At 40.9% G+C, this 27,166-nt stretch overlaps 1 protein-coding gene across 1 annotated transcript; it reads left to right on the top strand.

The window, feature by feature from the left end:
- The first annotated feature begins 926 nt into the window (after positions 1-926).
- On the top strand, positions 927-23,112 carry PFDN4 (prefoldin subunit 4). The gene is made up of 4 exons (XM_066586565.1): positions 927-1,092; positions 4,730-4,837; positions 5,137-5,274; positions 21,994-23,112. The coding sequence occupies exons 1-4, from the start codon at positions 1,069-1,071 to the stop codon at positions 22,123-22,125; spliced, it is 402 nt and encodes a 133-aa protein (XP_066442662.1). The 5' UTR covers positions 927-1,068; the 3' UTR covers positions 22,126-23,112.
- Positions 23,113-27,166: the final 4,054 nt, after the last annotated feature.

The following is a 27,166-nucleotide window of genomic DNA, read 5'->3' on the forward strand; positions in this document are numbered from 1 at the left end:
TGTGCGCTACTAGATGGGGCAATAGAGGGGCGGTCGGTGTATGTGTGCTACTAGATGGGGGTAATAGAGGGGCGGTCGGTGTATGTGTGCTACTAGATGGGGTTAATAGAGGGGCGGTCGGTGTATGTGCGCTACTAGATGGGGGTAATAGAGGGGCGGTCGGTGTATGTGCGCTACTAGATGGGGGTAATAGAGGGGCGGTCGGTGTATGTGTGCTACTAGATGGGGTAATAGAGGGGCGGTCGGTGTATGTGCGCTACTAGATGGGGTAATAGAGGGGCGGTCGGTGTATGTGCGCTACTAGATGGGGCAATAGAGGGGCGGTCGGTGTATGTGTGCTACTAGATGGGGGTAATAGAGGGGCGGTCGGTGTATGTGTGCTACTAGATGGGGTTAATAGAGGGGCGGTCGGTGTATGTGCGCTACTAGATGGGGGTAATAGAGGGGCGGTCGTTTCGCTCTGCGTCGGCGCTGTGTACACGATATTCGGGATCTGCAGGGCCGCTTCGTCTTTTCGTATTTCCACATATTGTACTCCTGAACTCGTCTATTATAACACACACAGCCAGTAATCACGCGGCGGCGCTCTGATCGGTCGCACTTCACTCCGATGACAGTGAAGCACCAGAAATAATTATCCTCCCCTTTGGTTGAGTTTCAATGGTTTGTTATTGTCTGTAACCGTGAAACATCCGCCTGGAAGGACGACAGCCCCGCCGCGCGCTCGGCCGCCGATATCCTGTATCCACGCTGGAGTGTAATAATCGGACAGCGCGCGGCGGTGTCACGTGGTCCGCTCGTGTCTAGTCCTCAGCGCAGAGCGCCACCTGGCGGGCGGTTTGCGCCGCTTCTCCTCTCTGCGCTGAGCAGTGTTTGGACTGTACCATTCCTCGCCGCCTGTCGGTCCTTTACGACCTACTTACCACAAACTCGACCTGTAAACCAAATGTTCTTATGCGTTTCTCATTATTACTGCAAAAGGAGACTTTTCCCCCCCTCTAGAATCCCATATATGTAAATAGTGAGGCGATTAGTGCGCCCCTCTTCCGGTAATGGTACAGTCCCAAGATGGCGGCCACCATGAAGAAAACGGTGAGGCGGCACGGGCGGCGGTATTCGAGGCGCGGGATCGCTGTTGGGGGGAATGAACACTATTTGGGGGTCATTCAGGGACGTTTCATGTGTGGCTCCTGGGGAAGTACAAGTTTCAGTATGTCCTGCCAGAGGGGGAGGAGAGGAAAGATCCTGGGACTTGTAGTACCTCCGCACCCGGCGGGCCTTGCGGCCTGTACGTTTCTCTGCAGCGCTCGGCTCTGCCGCAGATTGGCTTTTCTTTGAATGGGAGTCGCAGTATTTTGTTTCATGCATTCGTTGTAAATCCACGCTAAGAAAAGCCGTGACGTCCGTTTGTTGGCGCGGTGCGACGTGGCGGCGGCGGTGGTGGGGGCTGACGGCGGCGGTGGTGGGGGCTGACGGCACGCAGGCTCCACCTGACTGAGGCTAGTAGTCGCATTTGGATTGGCAGCTCTAGAAATGTGCGTTTGCGGCCAAATCCCACATTTTACGCCCGGATTACGGTTTTCCACTAAAATCCGTGTAAACGCGTTCACGGGCGGATTTACTGCAGGGAGAAGGTGCTGCGACAAAACCCACCTCTGCGCCATTTACTGCCGATCCGCCGCAGGTTTAACCCTTTGTGTGGTGGAAAATCCACAGCAGCTCCTCTAATCCGCCTCGTTTGTTCGCACTGCGCCATTTTACACGTAAACGCCTCCCTAAAGCAGCGAACATCCTCGTCTTTTTAACACGGATTCCACACGCAGGTTTTGCCCGTTGGCGGCTCAATCCGCACCCGAAGCAGCGGCAGAAAGTCGCGGCGTTTAGAGGCGGAGTTCACACTGAAAATTCAGGGTGCGTTCGCACGCGGGGGAAATCGCCAAAACCGGCGGCAATTTCCATATCAAAAACCATGATAAATGCGCAGACGGGAGTTCAAGACGGATGAGCTGATTCACGCCAAAAATCCACCACGTGTGAGCGCGTCCTCGGGGGCCGTAGGCGTAAGGCGCTGCTCGTCTCCCCGCAGTGTATTACATGTTGCCATGCGATCTACCGGCAGAGACCGCGAATGGCGCTGCCCACATATCTCACCCGGACATGCGCAGCGGGATTTTGTATCATACGCCGTCTGTGCGCAATATATTGTGCGCGGACGGCGTATCCCCCGCAGCGCACACAAGTGTACAGGGCTCTCGCTGCACGGCTGCCATCTATTCCTCGTGCGTACCGATACGCAGTGTCCGCACGCCGGTGTGTAAGGATCAGTAAAAGTCGATGGACTCCATTCACCGCGTATCGCGCGTCCGTGCAGCGCAGCCCTGATACGTCTTCGTGGACAGCAGCCCTCGGGCCGCGTTCATACCAGGTGGATACTTGGCAGCATTTTACCGCAGCAGCGGATGTGGATGAGATCTCGCTTCTTCACGCGGTTCGCACGTGGGGGGTTTCACGTTAAAGTGCAAAATACGCGTGCGGACCCACGGCAAAAACTGCGGCAGAACAGCTGCAGATTGTCGCGGTTTTACAGGCAGATTCCATGGGAAAAATTTCTAGGCCGAATCCGCCGTGTGAACAGACCAAAAATCCGGGCGGAAATCGACCAGCGGAGCCGAATGTAAACGGTGGAGCCGCTGAAATCTGCAAATCCTCAGCAGTAACCGCGTATGTTTACACAGTGAAGCGCCACAGCCTAAGTGAGCCCCGCATGAGCCCCATAAGTGAGCCCCATAAGTGAGCCCCGCATGAGCCCCATAAGTGAGCCCCGTAAGTGGGCCCCACGTGAGCAGCGTGCGTGAGCCCCGTGTGAGCGCACATCAAAACGTGCGCCACTTGGTGAGGATCCCGGGTTTTTCACCTCTGCATCTATTGTTGTTGAGGCGGCCGCCGTGTCTGAACGCCCCCTTAACCCCTAGAGGACCAGACACTTTTTAGGGGTTCTAACCATCTGTTTTTCTGCCCTTTTTTTTTCTTTAGCTACCAAAATTAATTTCGCTTTGTTTTTTGGACATACGGGGCTACATTGTATCTCTTTTAGGCTGCCGGCCCACAGGCGGGTTTTCATTGCGTTCCCCGCAGCGATAATCCAGCCACAGGGAATGCAGTGAAAGCTCTCCATAGCATTGGTATGGCGAGCGCTCCCCCTCCCCCCCCCCCTGTCCACGAGCGGAAAATCATTGTGATTCTCCACTCGCGGCCAGAAAATTGTAGCATGCTGCAATTTTCTGCGATTCTCCGTGGTCAGCCTATCTATCAGATAGGCTGACTGGTGGAGATCCGTCTGCCGGCTCCTGCTCTCGTGGAGGAGATCCGGCGCCGTATACCGCAATGCCCGTGGACAGGCAGCCTCACTGACTTTTTCTTTTCTGTTTTTTAGTTTTATTGGGGGTAAAAAGTAAAAAAAAAGATACATTTTTAAAAAATATTTATAGTTTTTTTTTTTTTAATTTTAATTAGTATATTTATGCTTAAATAAAGTCCAGGGATCGGGCTCCTCATTTTGTTTCGGATGTTTTGATATATATATGGCTTTGGGTTACAGGGCGCGTACGGCGATTGGTTTTGGTTGGCGACGGCTTTGGGTCATTTTATTTTCTATGTACATATTTTTGTAGTATTCTGCAATTTTTTTCCTTATTTTTGTAACTTTTTTTTAACATCTTGACCCCCATGATGTCATATAAGACCTTTGGGTGTCATTCACTTTGTTTGTTTTTTATTACACCCTTTTATCCTGTAGCTGGGGCATCTATAGGAGCCGCATCCATAGGAGCCCAGTTATGGGGGAAAACCTCCCCCTGTAGTGACAATAGCCAATAACAGAGCGGATTGGGTGTCTGCTGGAACGATGGCCTTGTGACCGCCGGCTCGCGTACTGGAAATTATAGTTCCACTTTCACTTCTTAGTACATAGCGCTCATTGACTGCTATGTACCAGGGAAAGATGAAAACAGAAGCAGTTATAAATGCTTCTCCCTTCTCCTCCGGGTTCTTAGCTGTGACTGACAGCCGAGGACCCAACCTGCTCCTGCTTGATTGCAGCAGTAAAGGCTTTAATCCCAAAGTGCATTTTTACTATCAGCCGGGATTAAAGGCCAGGATTAGGAGCCGTATACAGATTTCTGCAGAGGATTTACATTTCTGCTCCCCCTGCGATTTTAGCCAAAGCGTCTGAGGGAGCGTTCACACATGCTGGGACTTGTCACAGCGTGGACAAAGCAACACTAAACTCTGAACGTGCGGATTAAAAATGTCAGAATTCTGACCGCAATTTTTCATCAAAATCAGCATTTCGACCTGCGGATTTCTTTGGCACCTTTCCACGTGTAACTGTAACACGCATGTACGCGCCAAAATCTGCAGCGGATTTTCCCCTACATGTGGATGTCGTCGTTATGCCATCTTACTGCTCTTCTGACTGTTGTTTCATTGCAGTTTATACTCCAGTCTCTTCCAAAGCTGCATTTATAATTCCTGACTGCTCCCAGTCTCACTGCTGCCCTCTGCTGGCTCACACCACTCTGCTGTAAACTCTACATCTTCTACAATGGAGTGCAGCAGGGGACACGGGGCAGTGGGCAGGCAGCAGCTCTACTGTCCCTGAGGTCCTAGGACACAACTGCTGGGATGTTGCCCTCTTTTCTTACACATTTTTCTTCATCCTATCTTGCAGGTTGCTGAAGACGTGAACGTCACCTTCGAGGACCAGCAGAAAATTAACATCTTTGCAAGAAACACAAACAGAATCACTGAGCTGAAAGATGAGATCGAAGTGAAGAAGGTAATGACCCGTGTTCAGCCTGCAGATGTGATAGGGGATCTTGTAATTTATGGTACCAGGAAAATTACTACTCAGCTGCTACAGAACCTCTTTTTAAAAAAGTAGTGGCCCTTATATCAGTCATATCACATGATGTTTAATCCCAGTTGCTGCTGCTGAGGGTTTGCACTAGTTTAACAAGTGCATCTATACAGCGCCTCCTATAGATGCTACATATAATACCAGCCACAAGTGCCACCAGAACGGCCCCAAAATTGCCATTCGCAGTGATTAACACCAATCTATTTCCCAACTGATAGAAGGAGCTTCAAAACCTTGAAGATGCCTGTGATGACCTCATCATGCTAGACGATTCTCTCCTCATCCCTTATCAGATCGGAGATGTTTTTATTAGTCATTCCCAAGAGGAGACTCAAGAGATGCTGGAAGCTGCAAAGGTTAGTCACAGAATATATGTATTATAATACTGCCCTATGTACAAGAATATAACTACTATAATACTGCCCCCTACGTACAAGAATATAACTACTATAATACTGCCCCCTATGTACAAGAATATAACTACTATAATACTGCTCCCTATGTACAAGAATATAACTACTATAATATTGCCCCCTATGTACAAGAATATAACTACTATAATACTGCCCCTATGTACAAGAATATAACTACTATAATACTGCCCCCTATGTACAAGAATATAACTACTATAATACTGCCTCCTATGTACAAGAATATAACTACTATAATACTGCCCCCTATGTACAAGAATATAACTACTATAATACTGCCTCCTATATACAAGAATATAACTACTATAATACTGCCTCCTATATACAAGAATATAACTACTATAATACTGCCTCTATGTACAAGAGTATAACTACTATAATACTGCCCCCTATGTACAAGAATATAACTACTATAATACTGCCCCCTATGTACAAGAATATAACTACTATAATACTGCTCTCTATGTACAAGAATATAACTACTATAATACTGCCTCCTATATACAAGAATATAACTAATATAATACTGCCCCCTATGTACAAGAATATAACTACTATAATACTGCCTCCTATATACAATAATATAACTACTATAATACTGCCCCCTATGTACAAGAATATAACTACTATAATACTGCCCCCTATGTACAAGAATATAACTACTATAATACTGCCTCCTATATACAAGAATATAACTACTATAATACTGCTCCCTATGTACAAGAATATAACTACTATAATACTGCCCCCTATGTACAAGAATATAACTACTATAATACTGCCCCTATGTACAAGAATATAACTACTATAATACTGCTCCTATGTACAAGAATATAACTACTATAATACTGCTCCCTATGTACAAGAATATAACTACTATAATACTGCTCCTATGTACAAGAATATAACTACTATAATACTGCTCCCTATGTACAAGAATATAACTACTATAATACTGCTCCTATGTACAAGAATATAACTACTATAATACTGCCCCTACGTACAAGAATATAACTACTATAATACTGCTCCTATGTACAAGAATATAACTACTATAATACTGCCCCTCTATGTACAAGAATATAACTACTATAATACTGCCTCCTATGTACCAGAATATAACTACTATAATACTGCCCCCTATGTACAAGAATATAACTACTATAATACTGCTCCCTATGTACAAGAATATAACAACTATAATACTCCCCTCATGTACAAGAATATAACTACTATAATACTGCCCCTATGTACAAGAATATAACTACTATAATACTGCCCCCTTTGTACAAGAATATAAGTACTATAATACTGCTCCTATTTAAAGAATATAACTATTATTATACTGCCCCCTATGTACAAGAATATAACTACTATAATACTGCTCCCTATGTACAAAAATATAACTACTATAATACTGCTACTATGTACAAGAATATAGCTACTATAATACTGCTCCCTATGTACAAGAATATAACTACTATAATACTGCTCCCTATGTACAAGAATATAACTACTATAATACTGCCCCCTATGTACAAGAATATAACTACTATAATACTGCCCCCTATGTACAAGAATATAACTACTATAATACTGCCCCCTATGTACAAGAATATAACTACTATAATACTGCCCCCTATGTACAGGAATATAACTACTATAATACTGCTCCCTATGTACAAGAATATAACAACTATAATACTCCCCTCATGTACAAGAATATAACTACTATAATACTGCCCCCTTTGTACAAGAATATAACTACTATAATACTGCCCCCTTTGTACAAGAATATAACTACTATAATACTGCCCTCATGTACAAGAATATACCTAATATAATACTGCCCCCTATGTACAAGAATATACCTAATATAATACTGCCCCCCTATGTACAAGAATATAACTACTATAATACTGCCCCCTATGTACAAGAATATAACTACTATAATACTGCCCCCTATGTACAAGAATATAACTACTATAATACTGCCCCCTATGTACAAGAATATAACTACTATAATACTGCCCTCTATGTACAAGTATATAACTACTATAATACTGCCCTCTATGTACAAGTATATAACTACTATAATACTGCCCCCTATGTACAAGAATATAACTACTATAATACTGCCCCCTATGTACAAGAATATAACTACTATAATACTGCTCCTATGTACAAGAATATAACTACTATAATACTGCCCCTATGTACAAGAATATAACTACTATAATACTGCCCCTCTATGTACAAGAATATAACTACTATAATACTACCCCTCTATGTACAAGAATATAACTACTATAATACTACCCCCTATGTACAAGAATATAACTACTATAATACTGTCTCACTATGTACAAGAATATAACTACTATAATACTGCTCCTATGTACAAGAATATAACTACTCTAATACTGCCCCCTATGTACAAGAATATAACTACTATAATACTGCTCCCTATGTACAAGAATATAACAACTATAATACTCCCCTCATGTACAAGAATATAACTACTATAATACTGCCCCCTATGTACAAGAATATAACTACTATAATACTGCCCCCTTTGTACAAGAATATAACTACTATAATACTGCCCCCTATGTACAAGAATATAACTACTATAATACTGCCCCCTATGTACAAGAATATACCTACTATAATACTGCCTCCTATGTACAAGAATATAACTACTATAATACTGCTTCCTATGTACCAGAATATAACTACTATAATACTGCTTCCTATGTACAAGAATATAACTACTATAATACTGCCCCTCTATGTACAAGAATATAACTACTATAATACTGCCCCTCTATGTACAAGAATATAACTACTATAATACTGCCTCCTATGTACCAGAATATAACTACTATAATACTGCCCCCTATGTACAAGAATATAACTACTATAATACTGCTCCCTATGTACAAGAATATAACAACTATAATACTCCCCTCATGTACAAGAATATAACTACTATAATACTGCCCCTATGTACAAGAATATAACTACTATAATACTGCCCCCTTTGTACAAGAATATAAGTACTATAATACTGCTCCTATTTAACGAATATAACTATTATTATACTGCCCCCTATGTACAAGAATATAACTACTATAATACTGCTCCCTATGTACAAAAATATAACTACTATAATACTGCTACTATGTACAAGAATATAGCTACTATAATACTGCTCCCTATGTACAAGAATATAACTACTATAATACTGCTCCCTATGTACAAGAATATAACTACTATAATACTGCTCCCTATGTACAAGAATATAACTACTATAATACTGCCCCCTATGTACAAGAATATAACTACTATAATACTGCCCCCTATGTACAAGAATATAACTACTATAATACTGCCCCCTATGTACAAGAATATAACTACTATAATACTGCCCCCTATGTACAGGAATATAACTACTATAATACTGCTCCCTATGTACAAGAATATAACAACTATAATACTCCCCTCATGTACAAGAATATAACTACTATAATACTGCCCCCTTTGTACAAGAATATAACTACTATAATACTGCCCCCTTTGTACAAGAATATAACTACTATAATACTGCCCTCATGTACAAGAATATACCTAATATAATACTGCCCCCTATGTACAAGAATATACCTAATATAATACTGCCCCCCTATGTACAAGAATATAACTACTATAATACTGCCCCCTATGTACAAGAATATAACTACTATAATACTGCCCCCTATGTACAAGAATATAACTACTATAATACTGCCCCCTATGTACAAGAATATAACTACTATAATACTGCCCTCTATGTACAAGTATATAACTACTATAATACTGCCCTCTATGTACAAGTATATAACTACTATAATACTGCCCCCTATGTACAAGAATATAACTACTATAATACTGCCCCCTATGTACAAGAATATAACTACTATAATACTGCTCCTATGTACAAGAATATAACTACTATAATACTGCCCCTATGTACAAGAATATAACTACTATAATACTACCCCTCTATGTACAAGAATATAACTACTATAATACTACCCCTCTATGTACAAGAATATAACTACTATAATACTACCCCCTATGTACAAGAATATAACTACTATAATACTGTCTCACTATGTACAAGAATATAACTACTATAATACTGCTCCTATGTACAAGAATATAACTACTCTAATACTGCCCCCTATGTACAAGAATATAACTACTATAATACTGCCCTCTATGTACAAGAATATAACTACTATAATACTGCCCCCTATGTACAGGAATATAACTACTATAATACTGCTCCCCATGTAGAAGAATATAACTACTATAATACTGCCCCCTATGTACAAGAATATACCTACTATAATACTGCTCCTATGTAGAAGAATATAACTACTATAATACTGCTCCTATGTACAAGAATATAACTACTATAATACTGCTCCTATGTACAAGAATATAACTACTATAATACTGCTCCTATGTACAAGAATATAACTACTATAATACTGCCCCCTATGTACGAGAATATAACTACTATAATACTGCCCCCTATGTACAAGAATATAACAACTATAATACTCCCCTCATGTACAAGAATATAACTACTATAATACTGCCCCCTATGTACAAGAATATAACTACTATAATACTGCCCCCTTTGTACAAGAATATAACTACTATAATACTGCCCCCTTTGTACAAGAATATAACTACTATAATACTGCCCCCTTTGTACAAGAATATACCTACTATAATACTGCCCTCATGTACAAGAATATACCTACTATAATACTGCCCCCTATGTACAAGAATATAATTACTATAATACTGCCCCCTATGTACAAGAATATAACTACTATAATACTGCCCCCTATGTACAAGAATATAACTACTATACTGCTCCTATGTACAAGAATATAACTGCTGTAATACTGCTCCCTATGTACAAGAATATAACTGCTGTAATACTGCTCCCTATGTACAAGAATATAACTACTATAATACTGCCCCCTATGTACAAGAATATAAATATAATACTGCTCCCTATGTACAAGAATATAAGTACTATAATACTGCTCCTATGTACAAGAATATAACTATTATTATACTGCCCCCTATGTACAAGAATATAACTACTATAATACTGCTCCCTATGTACAAAAATATAACTACTATAATACTGCTACTATGTACAAGAATATAGCTACTATAATACTGCTCCCTATGTACAAGAATATAACTACTATAATACTGCCCCCTATGTACAAGAATATAACTACTATAATACTGCTCCCTATGTACAAGAATATAACTACTATAATACTGCTCCCTATGTACAAGAATATAACTACTATAATACTGCCCCCTATGTACAAGAATATAACTACTATAATACTGCTCCTTTGTACAAGAATATAACTACTATAATACTGCCCCCTATGTACAAGAATATAACTACTATAATACTGCTCCTATGTACAAGAATATAACTACTATAATACTGCCTCCTATGTACAAGAATATAACTACTATAATACTGCTCCTATGTACAAGAATATAACTACTATAATACTGCTTTATGTATACAAGAATATAACTACTATAATGCCCCCTATGTACAAGAATATAACTACTATAATACTGCCCCCTATGTACAAGAATATAACTACTATAATACTGCCCCCTATGTACAAGAATATAACTACTATAATACTGCCCCCTTATGTACAAGAATATAACTAGTATAATACTGCTCCTATGTACAAGAATATAACTAGTATAATACTGCCCCCTATGTACAAGAATATAACTACTATAATACTGCCCCCTTATGTACAAGAATATAACTAGTATAATACTGCCCCCTATGTACAAGAATATAACTACTATAATACTGCCCCCTATGTACAAGAATATAACTACTATAATACTGCTCCTATGTACAAGAATATAACTACTATAATACTGTCCCCTATGTACAGGAATATAACTACTATAATACTGCCCCCTATGTACAAGAATATAACTACTATAATACTGCCCCCTATGTACAAGAATATAACTAGTATAATACTGCTCCTATGTACAAGAATATAACTACTATAATACTGCCCCCTATGTACAAGAATATAACTACTATAATACTGCTCCTATGTACAAGAATATAACTACTATAATACTGTCCCCTATGTACAGGAATATAACTACTATAATACTGCTCCTATGTACAAGAATATAACTACTATAATACTGCCCCCTATGTACAAGAATATAACTACTATAATACTGCCCCCTATGTACAAGAATATAACTACTATAATACTGCCCCCTATGTACAAGAATATAACTAGTATAATACTGCTCCTATGTACAAGAATATAACTAGTATAATACTGCTCCTATGTACAAGAATATAACTACTATAATACTGCCCCCTATGTACAAGAATATAACTACTATAATACTGTCCCCTATGTACAAGAATATAACTACTATAATACTGCTCCTATGTACAAGAATATAACTACTATAATACTGCCCCCTATGTACAAGAATATAACTACTATAATACTGCCCCCTATGTACAAGAATATAACTACTATAATACTGCCCCCTATGTACAAGAATATAACTACTATAATACTGCCCCCTATGTACAAGAATATAACTACTATAATACTGCCCCCTATGTACAAGAATATAACTACTATAATACTGCCCCCTATGTACAAGAATATAACTACTATAATACTGCCTCCTATGTACAAGAATATAACTACTATAATACTGCCTCCTATGTACAAGAATATAACTACTATAATACTGCCTCCTATGTACAAGAATATAACTGCTATAATACTGTCCCCAATGTATAAGAATATAACTACTATAATACTGCTCCCTATGTACAAGAATATAACTACTATAATACTGCTTCCTATGTACAAGAATATAACTACTATAATACTGCCCCTCTATGTACAAGAATATAACTACTATAATACTGCCTCCTATGTACCAGAATATAACTACTATAATACTGCCCCCTATGTACAAGAATATAACTACTATAATACTGCTCCCTATGTACAAGAATATAACAACTATAATACTCCCCTCATGTACAAGAATATAACTACTATAATACTGCCCCCTATGTACAAGAATATAACTACTATAATACTGCCCCCTTTGTACAAGAATATAACTACTATAATACTGCCCCCTATGTACAAGAATATACCTACTATAATACTGCCCCCTATGTACAAGAATATACCTACTATAATACTGCCTCCTATGTACAAGAATATAACTACTATAATACTGCTTCCTATGTACCAGAATATAACTACTATAATACTGCTTCCTATGTACAAGAATATAACTACTATAATACTGCCCCTCTATGTACAAGAATATAACTACTATAATACTGCCCCTCTATGTACAAGAATATAACTACTATAATACTGCCTCCTATGTACCAGAATATAACTACTATAATACTGCCCCCTATGTACAAGAATATAACTACTATAATACTGCTCCCTATGTACAAGAATATAACAACTATAATACTCCCCTCATGTACAAGAATATAACTACTATAATACTGCCCCTATGTACAAGAATATAACTACTATAATACTGCCCCCTTTGTACAAGAATATAAGTACTATAATACTGCTCCTATTTAAAGAATATAACTATTATTATACTGCCCCCTATGTACAAGAATATAACTACTATAATACTGCTCCCTATGTACAAAAATATAACTACTATAATACTGCTACTATGTACAAGAATATAGCTACTATAATACTGCTCCCTATGTACAAGAATATAACTACTATAATACTGCTCCCTATGTACAAGAATATAACTACTATAATACTGCCCCCTATGTACAAGAATATAACTACTATAATACTGCCCCCTATGTACAAGAATATAACTACTATAATACTGCCCCCTATGTACAAGAATATAACTACTATAATACTGCCCCCTATGTACAGGAATATAACTACTATAATACTGCTCCCTATGTACAAGAATATAACAACTATAATACTCCCCTCATGTACAAGAATATAACTACTATAATACTGCCCCCTTTGTACAAGAATATAACTACTATAATACTGCCCCCTTTGTACAAGAATATAACTACTATAATACTGCCCTCATGTACAAGAATATACCTAATATAATACTGCCCCCTATGTACAAGAATATACCTAATATAATACTGCCCCCCTATGTACAAGAATATAACTACTATAATACTGCCCCCTATGTACAAGAATATAACTACTATAATACTGCCCCCTATGTACAAGAATATAACTACTATAATACTGCCCCCTATGTACAAGAATATAACTACTATAATACTGCCCTCTATGTACAAGTATATAACTACTATAATACTGCCCTCTATGTACAAGTATATAACTACTATAATACTGCCCCCTATGTACAAGAATATAACTACTATAATACTGCCCCCTATGTACAAGAATATAACTACTATAATACTGCTCCTATGTACAAGAATATAACTACTATAATACTGCCCCTATGTACAAGAATATAACTACTATAATACTGCCCCTCTATGTACAAGAATATAACTACTATAATACTACCCCTCTATGTACAAGAATATAACTACTATAATACTACCCCCTATGTACAAGAATATAACTACTATAATACTGTCTCACTATGTACAAGAATATAACTACTATAATACTGCTCCTATGTACAAGAATATAACTACTCTAATACTGCCCCCTATGTACAAGAATATAACTACTATAATACTGCTCCCTATGTACAAGAATATAACAACTATAATACTCCCCTCATGTACAAGAATATAACTACTATAATACTGCCCCCTATGTACAAGAATATAACTACTATAATACTGCCCCCTTTGTACAAGAATATAACTACTATAATACTGCCCCCTATGTACAAGAATATAACTACTATAATACTGCCCCCTATGTACAAGAATATACCTACTATAATACTGCCTCCTATGTACAAGAATATAACTACTATAATACTGCTTCCTATGTACCAGAATATAACTACTATAATACTGCTTCCTATGTACAAGAATATAACTACTATAATACTGCCCCTCTATGTACAAGAATATAACTACTATAATACTGCCCCTCTATGTACAAGAATATAACTACTATAATACTGCCTCCTATGTACCAGAATATAACTACTATAATACTGCCCCCTATGTACAAGAATATAACTACTATAATACTGCTCCCTATGTACAAGAATATAACAACTATAATACTCCCCTCATGTACAAGAATATAACTACTATAATACTGCCCCTATGTACAAGAATATAACTACTATAATACTGCCCCCTTTGTACAAGAATATAAGTACTATAATACTGCTCCTATTTAAAGAATATAACTATTATTATACTGCCCCCTATGTACAAGAATATAACTACTATAATACTGCTCCCTATGTACAAAAATATAACTACTATAATACTGCTACTATGTACAAGAATATAGCTACTATAATACTGCTCCCTATGTACAAGAATATAACTACTATAATACTGCTCCCTATGTACAAGAATATAACTACTATAATACTGCTCCCTATGTACAAGAATATAACTACTATAATACTGCCCCCTATGTACAAGAATATAACTACTATAATACTGCCCCCTATGTACAAGAATATAACTACTATAATACTGCCCCCTATGTACAGGAATATAACTACTATAATACTGCTCCCTATGTACAAGAATATAACAACTATAATACTCCCCTCATGTACAAGAATATAACTACTATAATACTGCCCCCTTTGTACAAGAATATAACTACTATAATACTGCCCCCTTTGTACAAGAATATAACTACTATAATACTGCCCTCATGTACAAGAATATACCTAATATAATACTGCCCCCTATGTACAAGAATATACCTAATATAATACTGCCCCCCTATGTACAAGAATATAACTACTATAATACTGCCCCCTATGTACAAGAATATAACTACTATAATACTGCCCCCTATGTACAAGAATATAACTACTATAATACTGCCCCCTATGTACAAGAATATAACTACTATAATACTGCCCTCTATGTACAAGTATATAACTACTATAATACTGCCCTCTATGTACAAGTATATAACTACTATAATACTGCCCCCTATGTACAAGAATATAACTACTATAATACTGCCCCCTATGTACAAGAATATAACTACTATAATACTGCTCCTATGTACAAGAATATAACTACTATAATACTGCCCCTATGTACAAGAATATAACTACTATAATACTACCCCTCTATGTACAAGAATATAACTACTATAATACTACCCCTCTATGTACAAGAATATAACTACTATAATACTACCCCCTATGTACAAGAATATAACTACTATAATACTGTCTCACTATGTACAAGAATATAACTACTATAATACTGCTCCTATGTACAAGAATATAACTACTCTAATACTGCCCCCTATGTACAAGAATATAACTACTATAATACTGCCCTCTATGTACAAGAATATAACTACTATAATACTGCCCCCTATGTACAGGAATATAACTACTATAATACTGCTCCCCATGTAGAAGAATATAACTACTATAATACTGCTCCTATGTACAAGAATATAACTACTATAATACTGCTCCTATGTACAAGAATATAACTACTATAATACTGCTCCTATGTACAAGAATATAACTACTATAATACTGCCCCCTATGTACGAGAATATAACTACTATAATACTGCCCCCTATGTACAAGAATATAACAACTATAATACTCCCCTCATGTACAAGAATATAACTACTATAATACTGCCCCCTATGTACAAGAATATAACTACTATAATACTGCCCCCTTTGTACAAGAATATAACTACTATAATACTGCCCCCTTTGTACAAGAATATAACTACTATAATACTGCCCCCTTTGTACAAGAATATACCTACTATAATACTGCCCTCATGTACAAGAATATACCTACTATAATACTGCCCCCTATGTACAAGAATATAATTACTATAATACTGCCCCCTATGTACAAGAATATAACTACTATAATACTGCCCCCTATGTACAAGAATATAACTACTATACTGCTCCTATGTACAAGAATATAACTGCTGTAATACTGCTCCCTATGTACAAGAATATAACTGCTGTAATACTGCTCCCTATGTACAAGAATATAACTACTATAATACTGCCCCCTATGTACAAGAATATAAATATAATACTGCTCCCTATGTACAAGAATATAAGTACTATAATACTGCTCCTATGTACAAGAATATAACTATTATTATACTGCCCCCTATGTACAAGAATATAACTACTATAATACTGCTCCCTATGTACAAAAATATAACTACTATAATACTGCTACTATGTACAAGAATATAGCTACTATAATACTGCTCCCTATGTACAAGAATATAACTACTATAATACTGCCCCCTATGTACAAGAATATAACTACTATAATACTGCTCCCTATGTACAAGAATATAACTACTATAATACTGCTCCCTATGTACAAGAATATAACTACTATAATACTGCCCCCTATGTACAAGAATATAACTACTATAATACTGCTCCTTTGTACAAGAATATAACTACTATAATACTGCCCCCTATGTACAAGAATATAACTACTATAATACTGCTCCTATGTACAAGAATATAACTACTATAATACTGCCTCCTATGTACAAGAATATAACTACTATAATACTGCTCCTATGTACAAGAATATAACTACTATAATACTGCTTTATGTATACAAGAATATAACTACTATAATGCCCCCTATGTACAAGAATATAACTACTATAATACTGCCCCCTATGTACAAGAATATAACTACTATAATACTGCCCCCTATGTACAAGAATATAACTACTATAATACTGCCCCCTTATGTACAAGAATATAACTAGTATAATACTGCTCCTATGTACAAGAATATAACTAGTATAATACTGCCCCCTATGTACAAGAATATAACTACTATAATACTGCCCCCTTATGTACAAGAATATAACTAGTATAATACTGCCCCCTATGTACAAGAATATAACTACTATAATACTGCCCCCTATGTACAAGAATATAACTACTATAATACTGCTCCTATGTACAAGAATATAACTACTATAATACTGTCCCCTATGTACAGGAATATAACTACTATAATACTGCCCCCTATGTACAAGAATATAACTACTATAATACTGCCCCCTATGTACAAGAATATAACTAGTATAATACTGCTCCTATGTACAAGAATATAACTACTATAATACTGCCCCCTATGTACAAGAATATAACTACTATAATACTGCTCCTATGTACAAGAATATAACTACTATAATACTGTCCCCTATGTACAGGAATATAACTACTATAATACTGCTCCTATGTACAAGAATATAACTACTATAATACTGCCCCCTATGTACAAGAATATAACTACTATAATACTGCCCCCTATGTACAAGAATATAACTACTATAATACTGCCCCCTATGTACAAGAATATAACTAGTATAATACTGCTCCTATGTACAAGAATATAACTAGTATAATACTGCTCCTATGTACAAGAATATAACTACTATAATACTGCCCCCTATGTACAAGAATATAACTACTATAATACTGTCCCCTATGTACAAGAATATAACTACTATAATACTGCTCCTATGTACAAGAATATAACTACTATAATACTGCCCCCTATGTACAAGAATATAACTACTATAATACTGCCCCCTATGTACAAGAATATAACTACTATAATACTGCCCCCTATGTACAAGAATATAACTACTATAATACTGCCCCCTATGTACAAGAATATAACTACTATAATACTGCCCCCTATGTACAAGAATATAACTACTATAATACTGCCCCCTATGTACAAGAATATAACTACTATAATACTGCCTCCTATGTACAAGAATATAACTACTATAATACTGCCTCCTATGTACAAGAATATAACTACTATAATACTGCCTCCTATGTACAAGAATATAACTGCTATAATACTGTCCCCAATGTATAAGAATATAACTACTATAATACTGCTCCCTATGTACAAGAATATAACTACTATAATACTGCTCCTATGTACAAGAATATAACTACTATAATACTGCTCCTATGTACAAGAATATACCTACTATAATGCCACAATGTACAAGTATATAGTCAGTGTAAACAGTTGAATATACAGTTAGGGCTAGAAATATTTGCACAGTGACACAAGTTTTGTTATTTTAGCTGTTTACAAAAACATGTTCAGAAATACAATTATATATATAATATGGGCTGAAAGTGCACACTCCCAGCTGCAATATGAGAGTTTCCACATCCAAATCGGAGAAAGGGTTTAGGAATCATAGCTCTGTAATGCATAGCCTCCTCTTTTTCAAGGGAGCAAAAGTAATTGGACAATGGACTCTAAGGGCTGCAATTAACTCAGAAGGCGTCTCCCTCGTTAACCTGTAATCAATTAAGTAGTTAAAAGGTCTGGGGTTGATTCCAGGTGTGTGGTTTTGGATTTGGAAGCTGTTGCTGTGACCAGACAACATGCGGTCAAAGGAACTCTCAATTGAGGTGAAGCAGAACATCCTGAGGCTGAAAAAAAAGAAAAAATCCATCAGAGAGATAGCAGACATGCTTGGAGTAGCAAAATCAACAGTCGGGTACATTCTGAGAAAAAAGGAATTCACTGGTGAGCTTGGGAACTCAAAAAGGCCTGGGCGCCCACGGAAGACAACGGTGGTGGATGATCGCCGCATACTTTCTTTGGTGAAGAAGAACCCGTTCACAACATCAACTGAAGTCCAGAACACTCTCAGGGAAGTAGGTGTATCTGTCTCTAAGTCAACAGTAAAGAGAAGACTCCATGAAAGTAAATACAAAGGGTTCACATCTAGATGCAAACAATTCATCAATTCCAAAAATAGACAGGCCAGAGTTAAATTTGCCGAAAAACACCTCAAGAAGCCAGCCCAGTTCTGGAAAAGTATTCTATGGACAGATGAGACAAAGATCAACCTGTACCAGAATGATGGGAAGAAAAAAGGGAACGGCACATGATCCAAGGCACACCACATCCTCTGTAAAACATGGTGGAGGCAACGTGATGGCATGGGCATGCATGGCTTTCAATGGCACTGGGTCACTTGTGTTTATTGATGACATAACAGCAGACAAGAGTAGCCGGATGAATTCTGAAGTGTACCGGGATATACTTTCAGCCCAGATTCAGCCAAATGCTGCAAAGTTGATCGGACGGCGCTTCACAGTACAGATGGACAATGACCCCAAGCATACAGCCAAAGCTACCCAGGAGTTCATGAGTGCAAAAAAGTGGAACATTCTGCAATGGCCAAGTCAATCACCAGATCTTAACCCAATTGAGCATGCATTTCACTTGCTCAAATCCAGACTTCAGACGGAAAGACCCACAAACAAGCAAGACCTGAAGGCTGCGGCTGTAAAGGCCTGGCAAAGCATTAAAGGGGTGGTCTCGCGAAACCAAGTGGGGTTATACACTTCCGTATGGCCATATTAATGCACTTTGTAATGTACATTGTGCATTAAATATGAGCCATACAGAAGTTATTCCACTTACCTGTTCCGTTGCTAGCGTCCTCGTCTCCATGGTTCCGTCTAAATTCGCCGGCAGCTTGCTTTTTTAGACGCGCTTGCGCAGTGCGGTCTTCTCCATTCAGCACGAGCCGCTTCAGTGTGCTCCCCGCTACAGCTCTTCTGCGCATGCGCAGACGAGCTGTCACTGCTCGGGAGCGCGCTGAAGCGGCCATTCTGTACCTTCCTCTGTTAGAGGAAGGTGCAGAAACTGGAGCTGCCCAGCGGAGAAGCCCAGCCCAGCCCAGCAGCCCCGAGAAGCCTCCCAGGTAAGTGATGGGTCGGGGGGGGGGGGCTGCCGCTGCGCCGGGCTGCGCCGGGGGGGCTCTCGCTGCGCCGGGGGGGGGGCTGCCGCTGTGATGGGGGAACTAGCGCTAGGCCGGAGGGGCTGTCGCTGCGATGGGGGGGCTGTCGCTAGGCCGGGGGGGGCTGCCGCTGTGATGGGGGAACTAGCGCTAGGCCGGGGCGGCTGTCGCTGCGATGGGGGGGGCTGTCGCTAGGCCGGGGGGGGCTGTCGCTAGGCCGGGGGGGGCTGCCGCTGCGATGGGGGGGCTGTCGCTAGGCCGGGGGGGGGCTGCCGCTAGGCCGGGGGAACTAGCGCTGGGCTCCGGGGCCTTCACCTGGGCTGAGGGTCTAGCGCTGGGGAGCCGGGGGCTAGCGCCGGTTACCTGCTGCCTGGCGGTGGGCGTCTGGTCGGCGGCTGCGGGGCGTCTGGTTGCCATGGAGACACAGCTGGCGGCGTCTCGGGAGCGCGCACGTCGGGCTGCAGCGAGCGACTGGGAAAGAGCCGGCGGCCATCTTGAGGAAACTTTTATAAGTTGCTGAAACGCTGGAACGGTAAGTACGAACCAGCTAGAAATGTCATTTACAGGGGTAATTAGTAATGTATGTTTAATGGGGGGGACTGGGCAAAAAAAAAAATTAACTGCTTCCTCGAGACATCTCCTTTAAGAAGGAGGAAACCCAGCGTTTGGTGATGTCCATGGGTTCCAGACTTAAGGCAGTGATTGCCTCCAAAGGATTCGCAACAAAGTATTGAAAAAAAAATATTTTGTTTGGGTTCTGTTTATTTGTCCAATTACTTTTGAGCTCCTAAAATGTGGAGTGTTTGTAAAGAAATGTGTACAATTCCTACATTTTCGATCAGATATTTTTGTTCAACCCTTTAAATTAAACGTTACAATCTGCACTTGAATTCTGTTGTAGAGGCTTCATTTCAAATCCAATGCGGTGGCATGCAGAGCCCAACTCGCGAAAATTGTGTTACTGTCCAAATATTTCTGGCCCTAACTGTATGTATATATATATATATATATATATATATATATATATGTATGTGTATGTATCTGCGACAGGACAGTTTTTCACGGAACTGTTATCTTTCAGAATGGTTACACTTCCTGCGCTCCGGTGTTAATCTGAAGGATCGTCGTCCCGTTTAAATGCAGAGACTAAATGATCTCTTGTGTGCGACGGCCTGTTTACGGTGATCGGAGGTGTTCGGCAGTGCGCTTCTCGGTCCTGCCTCCATGCCGGCAGTGATGCTAGCGATACTCACAGTTGGGCATCGTTTCCTGACAGCTCATCCCGTCTAGATGAACGCTCTGCATGCACGCTAATGAACTTAGTGGTGACGTCAGGGCCCATGCCGTCGTTTACCCGACTGCCGCCTGTCCCGGGGTGACGGCCCGCAGAGAGGATCCCTCGGGCACGCGTGGTATAGGTCCGCCATCGCTGCCCTCTAGGATCCTCTGTCTTCTGGTTTTCCGCTCTGCTGATCTGGTAATAAGTGGTTTCCTTTTGCTTCTGATTTAGTTTCCTCTTCTTTTCCTTCCTTGTACAGCAAGCACTGCAGGATGAGATCGATGCCTTACAGTCCCGCGTAGAGTCCATCCAGCAGGTCCTCGGCGATCTCAAAATTCAGCTCTACGCCAAGTTCGGGAACAATATCAACCTGGAAGCCGACGAAAGCTAAATATTTTGTATTTAACCCCCACTCTTTTTTTTTTTTTTTTTTTTTTTTTTAACTTAATTAACCAGACTTAAAATTGACAGTGATGCCTGATGGCGGCCTAACGTGTGCCCGCTCGCTGAGGAAGGGTCCGCACGGGGCTGATTTGCGGCGGAATTTCAGTGCAGAAACTCTGCGGTGTTTGTGGTAGTTGGAAAGTGGGAGACGTTTTAAAAATCTCGTCCACAAGCTGCAGAGATAATCTGCACAAAACCCGAGTAGAAAGTGACGTGCGCTGCGGAATGCGCCACTTCTCAATGGGGAGGGGTAAACTCCGCATAGGAATACGCAATAAAACCCACCTCACGATCTGTCCTGGCAGCCGGTGGCGACGTAGAGTTAGGCGTTCCGCTCCAAATCAGTCCCCATGTGGACCCTAAGTGTTGGGCATCTCTACAACATGAGATTTCACCCTTAAGTGCCCGCTCATCTGCTGCCGTGCCAACCACCATTTTCCTAGTGTGGGCAGTCAGTTGTTTATTAATGTTTCTGCTGGGAGTTGTAGTTCATCGGCATCTGGTATTGGGGTGTTCAGCTTTACTGCTCAGTCCCAGCAGAAGATTCGTCCACCATAAAACATATTTTTATGTACAAGGCCGTATTTACACGGGTGATTTTTACGCCCGCTGTCTGCGTGCTGCGAGATGCACTGAAGTCCTCAGTAAGAAGGCCCCATAATTTCACTCGGCCAGTGAGAATACAAGATAGAAAAAAGCAGCACGTCCTATTTTGGGCGAGTGTTGAAACAACCACCGGCCCTTCCGTGCGTTTCCCCGTGAAATGCATCGCTCGCTGGCAAAATCCCCGGTTTACAAGTGCGATATCAGTCCGAGTTTCTCCGCCCGTGTAAATGCAGCCTGACCAAGAAAGAATGTAGTTGTGAGACCCGCAAATCTGTTCTTCTGTAAACCAAAACAATAAAACTGCGTCCTGGCGCACAAGTGTCCCGACCGCGCGACGTGTCCTGTGGTTATTATATGGCGGTGATGGTCTCTGCTTCCTCCGGTGGGACATTTGACATCCGGGTTATATCTGTGAAGGTTCATCTTGTGAGTAGCGCGTTTCACAGCCAACCTGCTAATGAGCGGAGTGACCACCTGGACTGTAACCGCACCGATATGGAGAAGGCCGTCCGTTACTTGTGATGGGAGGAAAGTCTCCTAAGTGAGTTGGGTGTGAAATGCATTAGTGGAGCCTTAAAGGGTTTCCTGTTTTTTTTAGTTTTATTAGGGGTAAAAAGCAAAAAAATATGTTTTAATTTATAGATGTTTACTGTTAAAATTAGTATCTTTACAATAAAATAACCATTTTGTTTTGGACATTTGATATATAATTTGTGTAGCCTCAGATTACAGGGCACTTATGGCAACGGCTTCGGTTGGCGTCGGGTCATTTTCTTTTATTTAAATATATTTATTTTTGTATTTTTACTAATTTTTACATACCGTATATACCGGCGTATAAGGCGACGGGGCGTATAAGACGACCCCCCAACTGTCACCTTATACGCCGGTATTCAGTGGAGAAAAAAAAAAAAATTCATTACTCACCTGCCCCGGTGTTCTGTCGCGCTCCGGCAGGATGTCGCTCGCTCCGGCAGGCTGTCGCTCGCTCCTCGTCCCGGCGCAGCATAGCTTTCTGAATGCGGGGCTTGAAATCCCCGCTTCCAGAAAGCTAATACACACGCCGGCAGCCATGACAGCATTGAATGGCTGTGATTGGCTGAAGGCGCACGTGGCTTCAGCCAATCACACTATTCAATGATGTCATTGAATAGTGTGATTGGCTGAAGCCACGTGCGCTTTAGCCAATCACAGCCATTCAATGATGTCATGGCTGCCGGCGTGTGTATTAGCTTTCTGGAAGCGGGGATTTCAAGCCCCGCATTCAGAAAGCTATGCTGCGCCGGGACGAGGAGCGAGCGACAGCCTGCCGGAGCGAGCGACATCCTGCCGGAGCGCGACAGAACGCCGGGGCAGGTGAGTAATGAATTTTTTTTTTTTACACTTTTTTTTTTTTGAATTACCGGCGTATAAGACGACCCCCGACTGCAGAGCAGATTTTTCGGGGTTCAAAAGTCGTCTTATACGCCGGTATATACGGTAGTTATTTTTGTAACTATGTTCTTGCCATCTGTCTTCCATGACCACCTATAAGACTTCTGGAGGTCATTCACATTGTATTTCGCGGGCAACGACTCCAATGTGCAAAGGCAGGGTCGTGCCATCTTTTCTTCTCTGGGTAGGGCGCAGCAGCGTGGCGCAGACACCACCATCCCCTGGGAGGACAGGAAAGCCAGGGAAAAGCCCCGACTCCCCGTATTCCCGCCAGGAAGTCCCTCCAGACCTACACACGTCTGCCCCCTGCAGACACTAAGCTAAAAACTGATTAGCTGAGTGCCTGCAAGGGGGATATAGCAGGTGGGAGGGGCTAACAGTTTTTGCTTAGTGTCGCCTCCTAGTGGCAGTGGCTATATCCCATAGTCTGGCTGTGTCCCACAATGAACGTGACGAGAAAGAGATTTTACGGTAAGTTATACCAAAAATTCCCGTTTTCTTTTTATTTTGTACTTTCCCACTGTAGCGGGCCATCCATAGGAGCCCCAGCTATGGGGGAAAACATTCCCCTGTAGTGACAATAGTCACTGGCAGAGCTGATCGGGGTCCTCTGGGACAGAGTCACCCGGCAGACGTGATCGCCGGGTCACGTAGTGGAACTAACGCTCCCGCACTCACTTCTTAGTACATAGCACTATGTAGCCTGGAAAGGAGAACGCAGAAGCTGTTAAAAACCTCTCCTCCTCTGGGTCCTCTGCCGTGTCTGACAGCCAAATACCGGACATTACAGGAGCAGAAGCTTCAATCCCACACCATGTTTTTGCTATCGGACGGACAACGAGCCCAGGACCGTTCCTCGTAACTTGACTGTGTTCACTCCTTTTTAAGTGGTTAAAATGTTTCCTTTTGTTGTTGATCACCTTCAATTCTATTTCTTGACCCTCATGAGCATTAATTGCAGGCTCCACCCCCTCTGTGAAGACGTAATCTACCACCCGACATGCCGGGCTGTCATGTGACTCCCTTTCACTGCTGAGTAGCCAAGATTGTGATTGGACGAGGCACTCTCTGAAGAAGTCTCGTTGCTCCACCCCTTAGACTTTCCTAGAACGGGACTAATCTCCTTCACGGTGAATTTTTTGAAAAATGGCGCAAACTAAACAATGAACTGATTGTCTCGCTATACGGCGCACTTTACATCTCTCGTGAAGCTGGTTGCACATAATGTGTTTAATGTTATAGCAAGGTGGCTACAAAGTGGATGTGAGCAGCAATCCAACCGATCTACTACCAGCAGATCATAACCAGGTCAAGTAACTCTATTTGCTTTGGTGCCTATAGGTGGCGCAATTTTTCTTATTTTTTTTTTTCTTGTCATAAGACCTGTCGGAGGTCCCGGTGTGACGGAGGATGGAGGAGCGCCCGCCGGTGTGACTTTGTGAACTTTGGACTTTAGTTGTGTAACGTTTTGGGAGGGGGCACAATGTTTCTAACTTTCTGTTACTGTTATTTCGGTTTCCTTCAGACATGTGGGACATTTATCACGTAACGTACACCAGTTTTATGGCCTCACACAGTCGCACAGCATGTTTGCTGCAGAATTTGCCAATATTTAGATTTTGATGCTGCCCTTGCCACTTAAAAAAAAAAGGTCTGCGTCCTCAACAATCAGGGCGGGTCTGCGGGGGGCCTGGTCAATCTACATGGTGTGGATGATGAGGGAGATATGTCAGTTCGTAGCCGCTGTTTGTCTTTTTGTGGGACACGGACAGTCAGAGATGCGCCTAATGGGTTAAATGGCGCCTCTTAATAAAGTAGGATTTCCTTCGGTTGACTTATACAGCTGGCGCCCTGTTCAGCTGGCGCTGTATAGATGCTGCCGCCGTGTTCAGCTGGCGCTGTATAGATGCTGCCGGCGTGTTCAGCTGGCGCTGTATAGATGCTGCCGGCGTGATATCCGATGCTCTCGGAGGCCTGCACACTGTGCGCCCCTTCTTCCACAGAACGTAACTATATGAATGGCTAATTGGCTCTCGTGTCCGTGAAATGGTCTGCAGACGGGCCAAAAGTATGACCACGAGAATGGGCTCTGACCGGCCTGCAAAACGCTGATGGCAGGAAATCTCCCCACTTTTTAAAAAAAATTTTTTACTTATAAAGGCATTTTTTGTGTTTCAGTTTGGAATCCATGTTTGTTTTTCAATACATAGAAAGTATGCGCAAAAATAGTGGATGCGAATACGGAGATGTGGGCTTCCTGGTGATTCGGCGGCTCCGTTGTGACATTTTATCCTTTATTAACTCTTCTTGGGAGTAGAACCTACACATAATGTCAGCGGCGCAGAAGACGCAGTTCAGGCCGCGGCGCCATCATCTTCGTGGAGATCTCTCATCCCCCGTTTATGTTTCTCCCTGTGATTACATTCGCGCCGCGCTGCGGGGGGCCTCCGGGCAGCGAGCGCCTGTGATTCCCTCTGCATATAATTGACTGAGTGCAGAAGTTTATTCCCCGGCGCGATCCGCCAGCATGAAATTGTTTAAAGGGAGGAGGAGGAGCGGAGCCTCCAGAATCGCTGCCGCCGGCGTCCTCGGGGGGCCTCCATTCTCTCTTACATCAAATTAAATACGGCAAATCAGTGGCGAATGCAAACATCTTCTCACTTGTTGGTTCTGGTAATCGTGTTTCTACAGCCGCGGCTTCCAGAGGAATTTACATTCACAGCTGGGAAATTACTGGGAGGGGTTCGCCAGGATATTGCAAACATGGCCGACGTGACCTAATAGCGCTTTAGAGGGTTTTTTCCGATCGCACATTAATCAGATGTAGTATACGTGCGATCGGGGGACTCCAGCGTCCTTCGAGTGGGGCGGGGGTGAATATGTAAATGACTGAGTGCTTGAGTTATTCTTTGCCTCTATACTGCCCCCTGCGGGAGTAATTGTGACTA

This window comes from Eleutherodactylus coqui, chromosome 13 (genome assembly GCF_035609145.1).
Source record: "Eleutherodactylus coqui strain aEleCoq1 chromosome 13, aEleCoq1.hap1, whole genome shotgun sequence".
Classification (NCBI taxonomy): domain Eukaryota; kingdom Metazoa; phylum Chordata; class Amphibia; order Anura; family Eleutherodactylidae; genus Eleutherodactylus; species Eleutherodactylus coqui.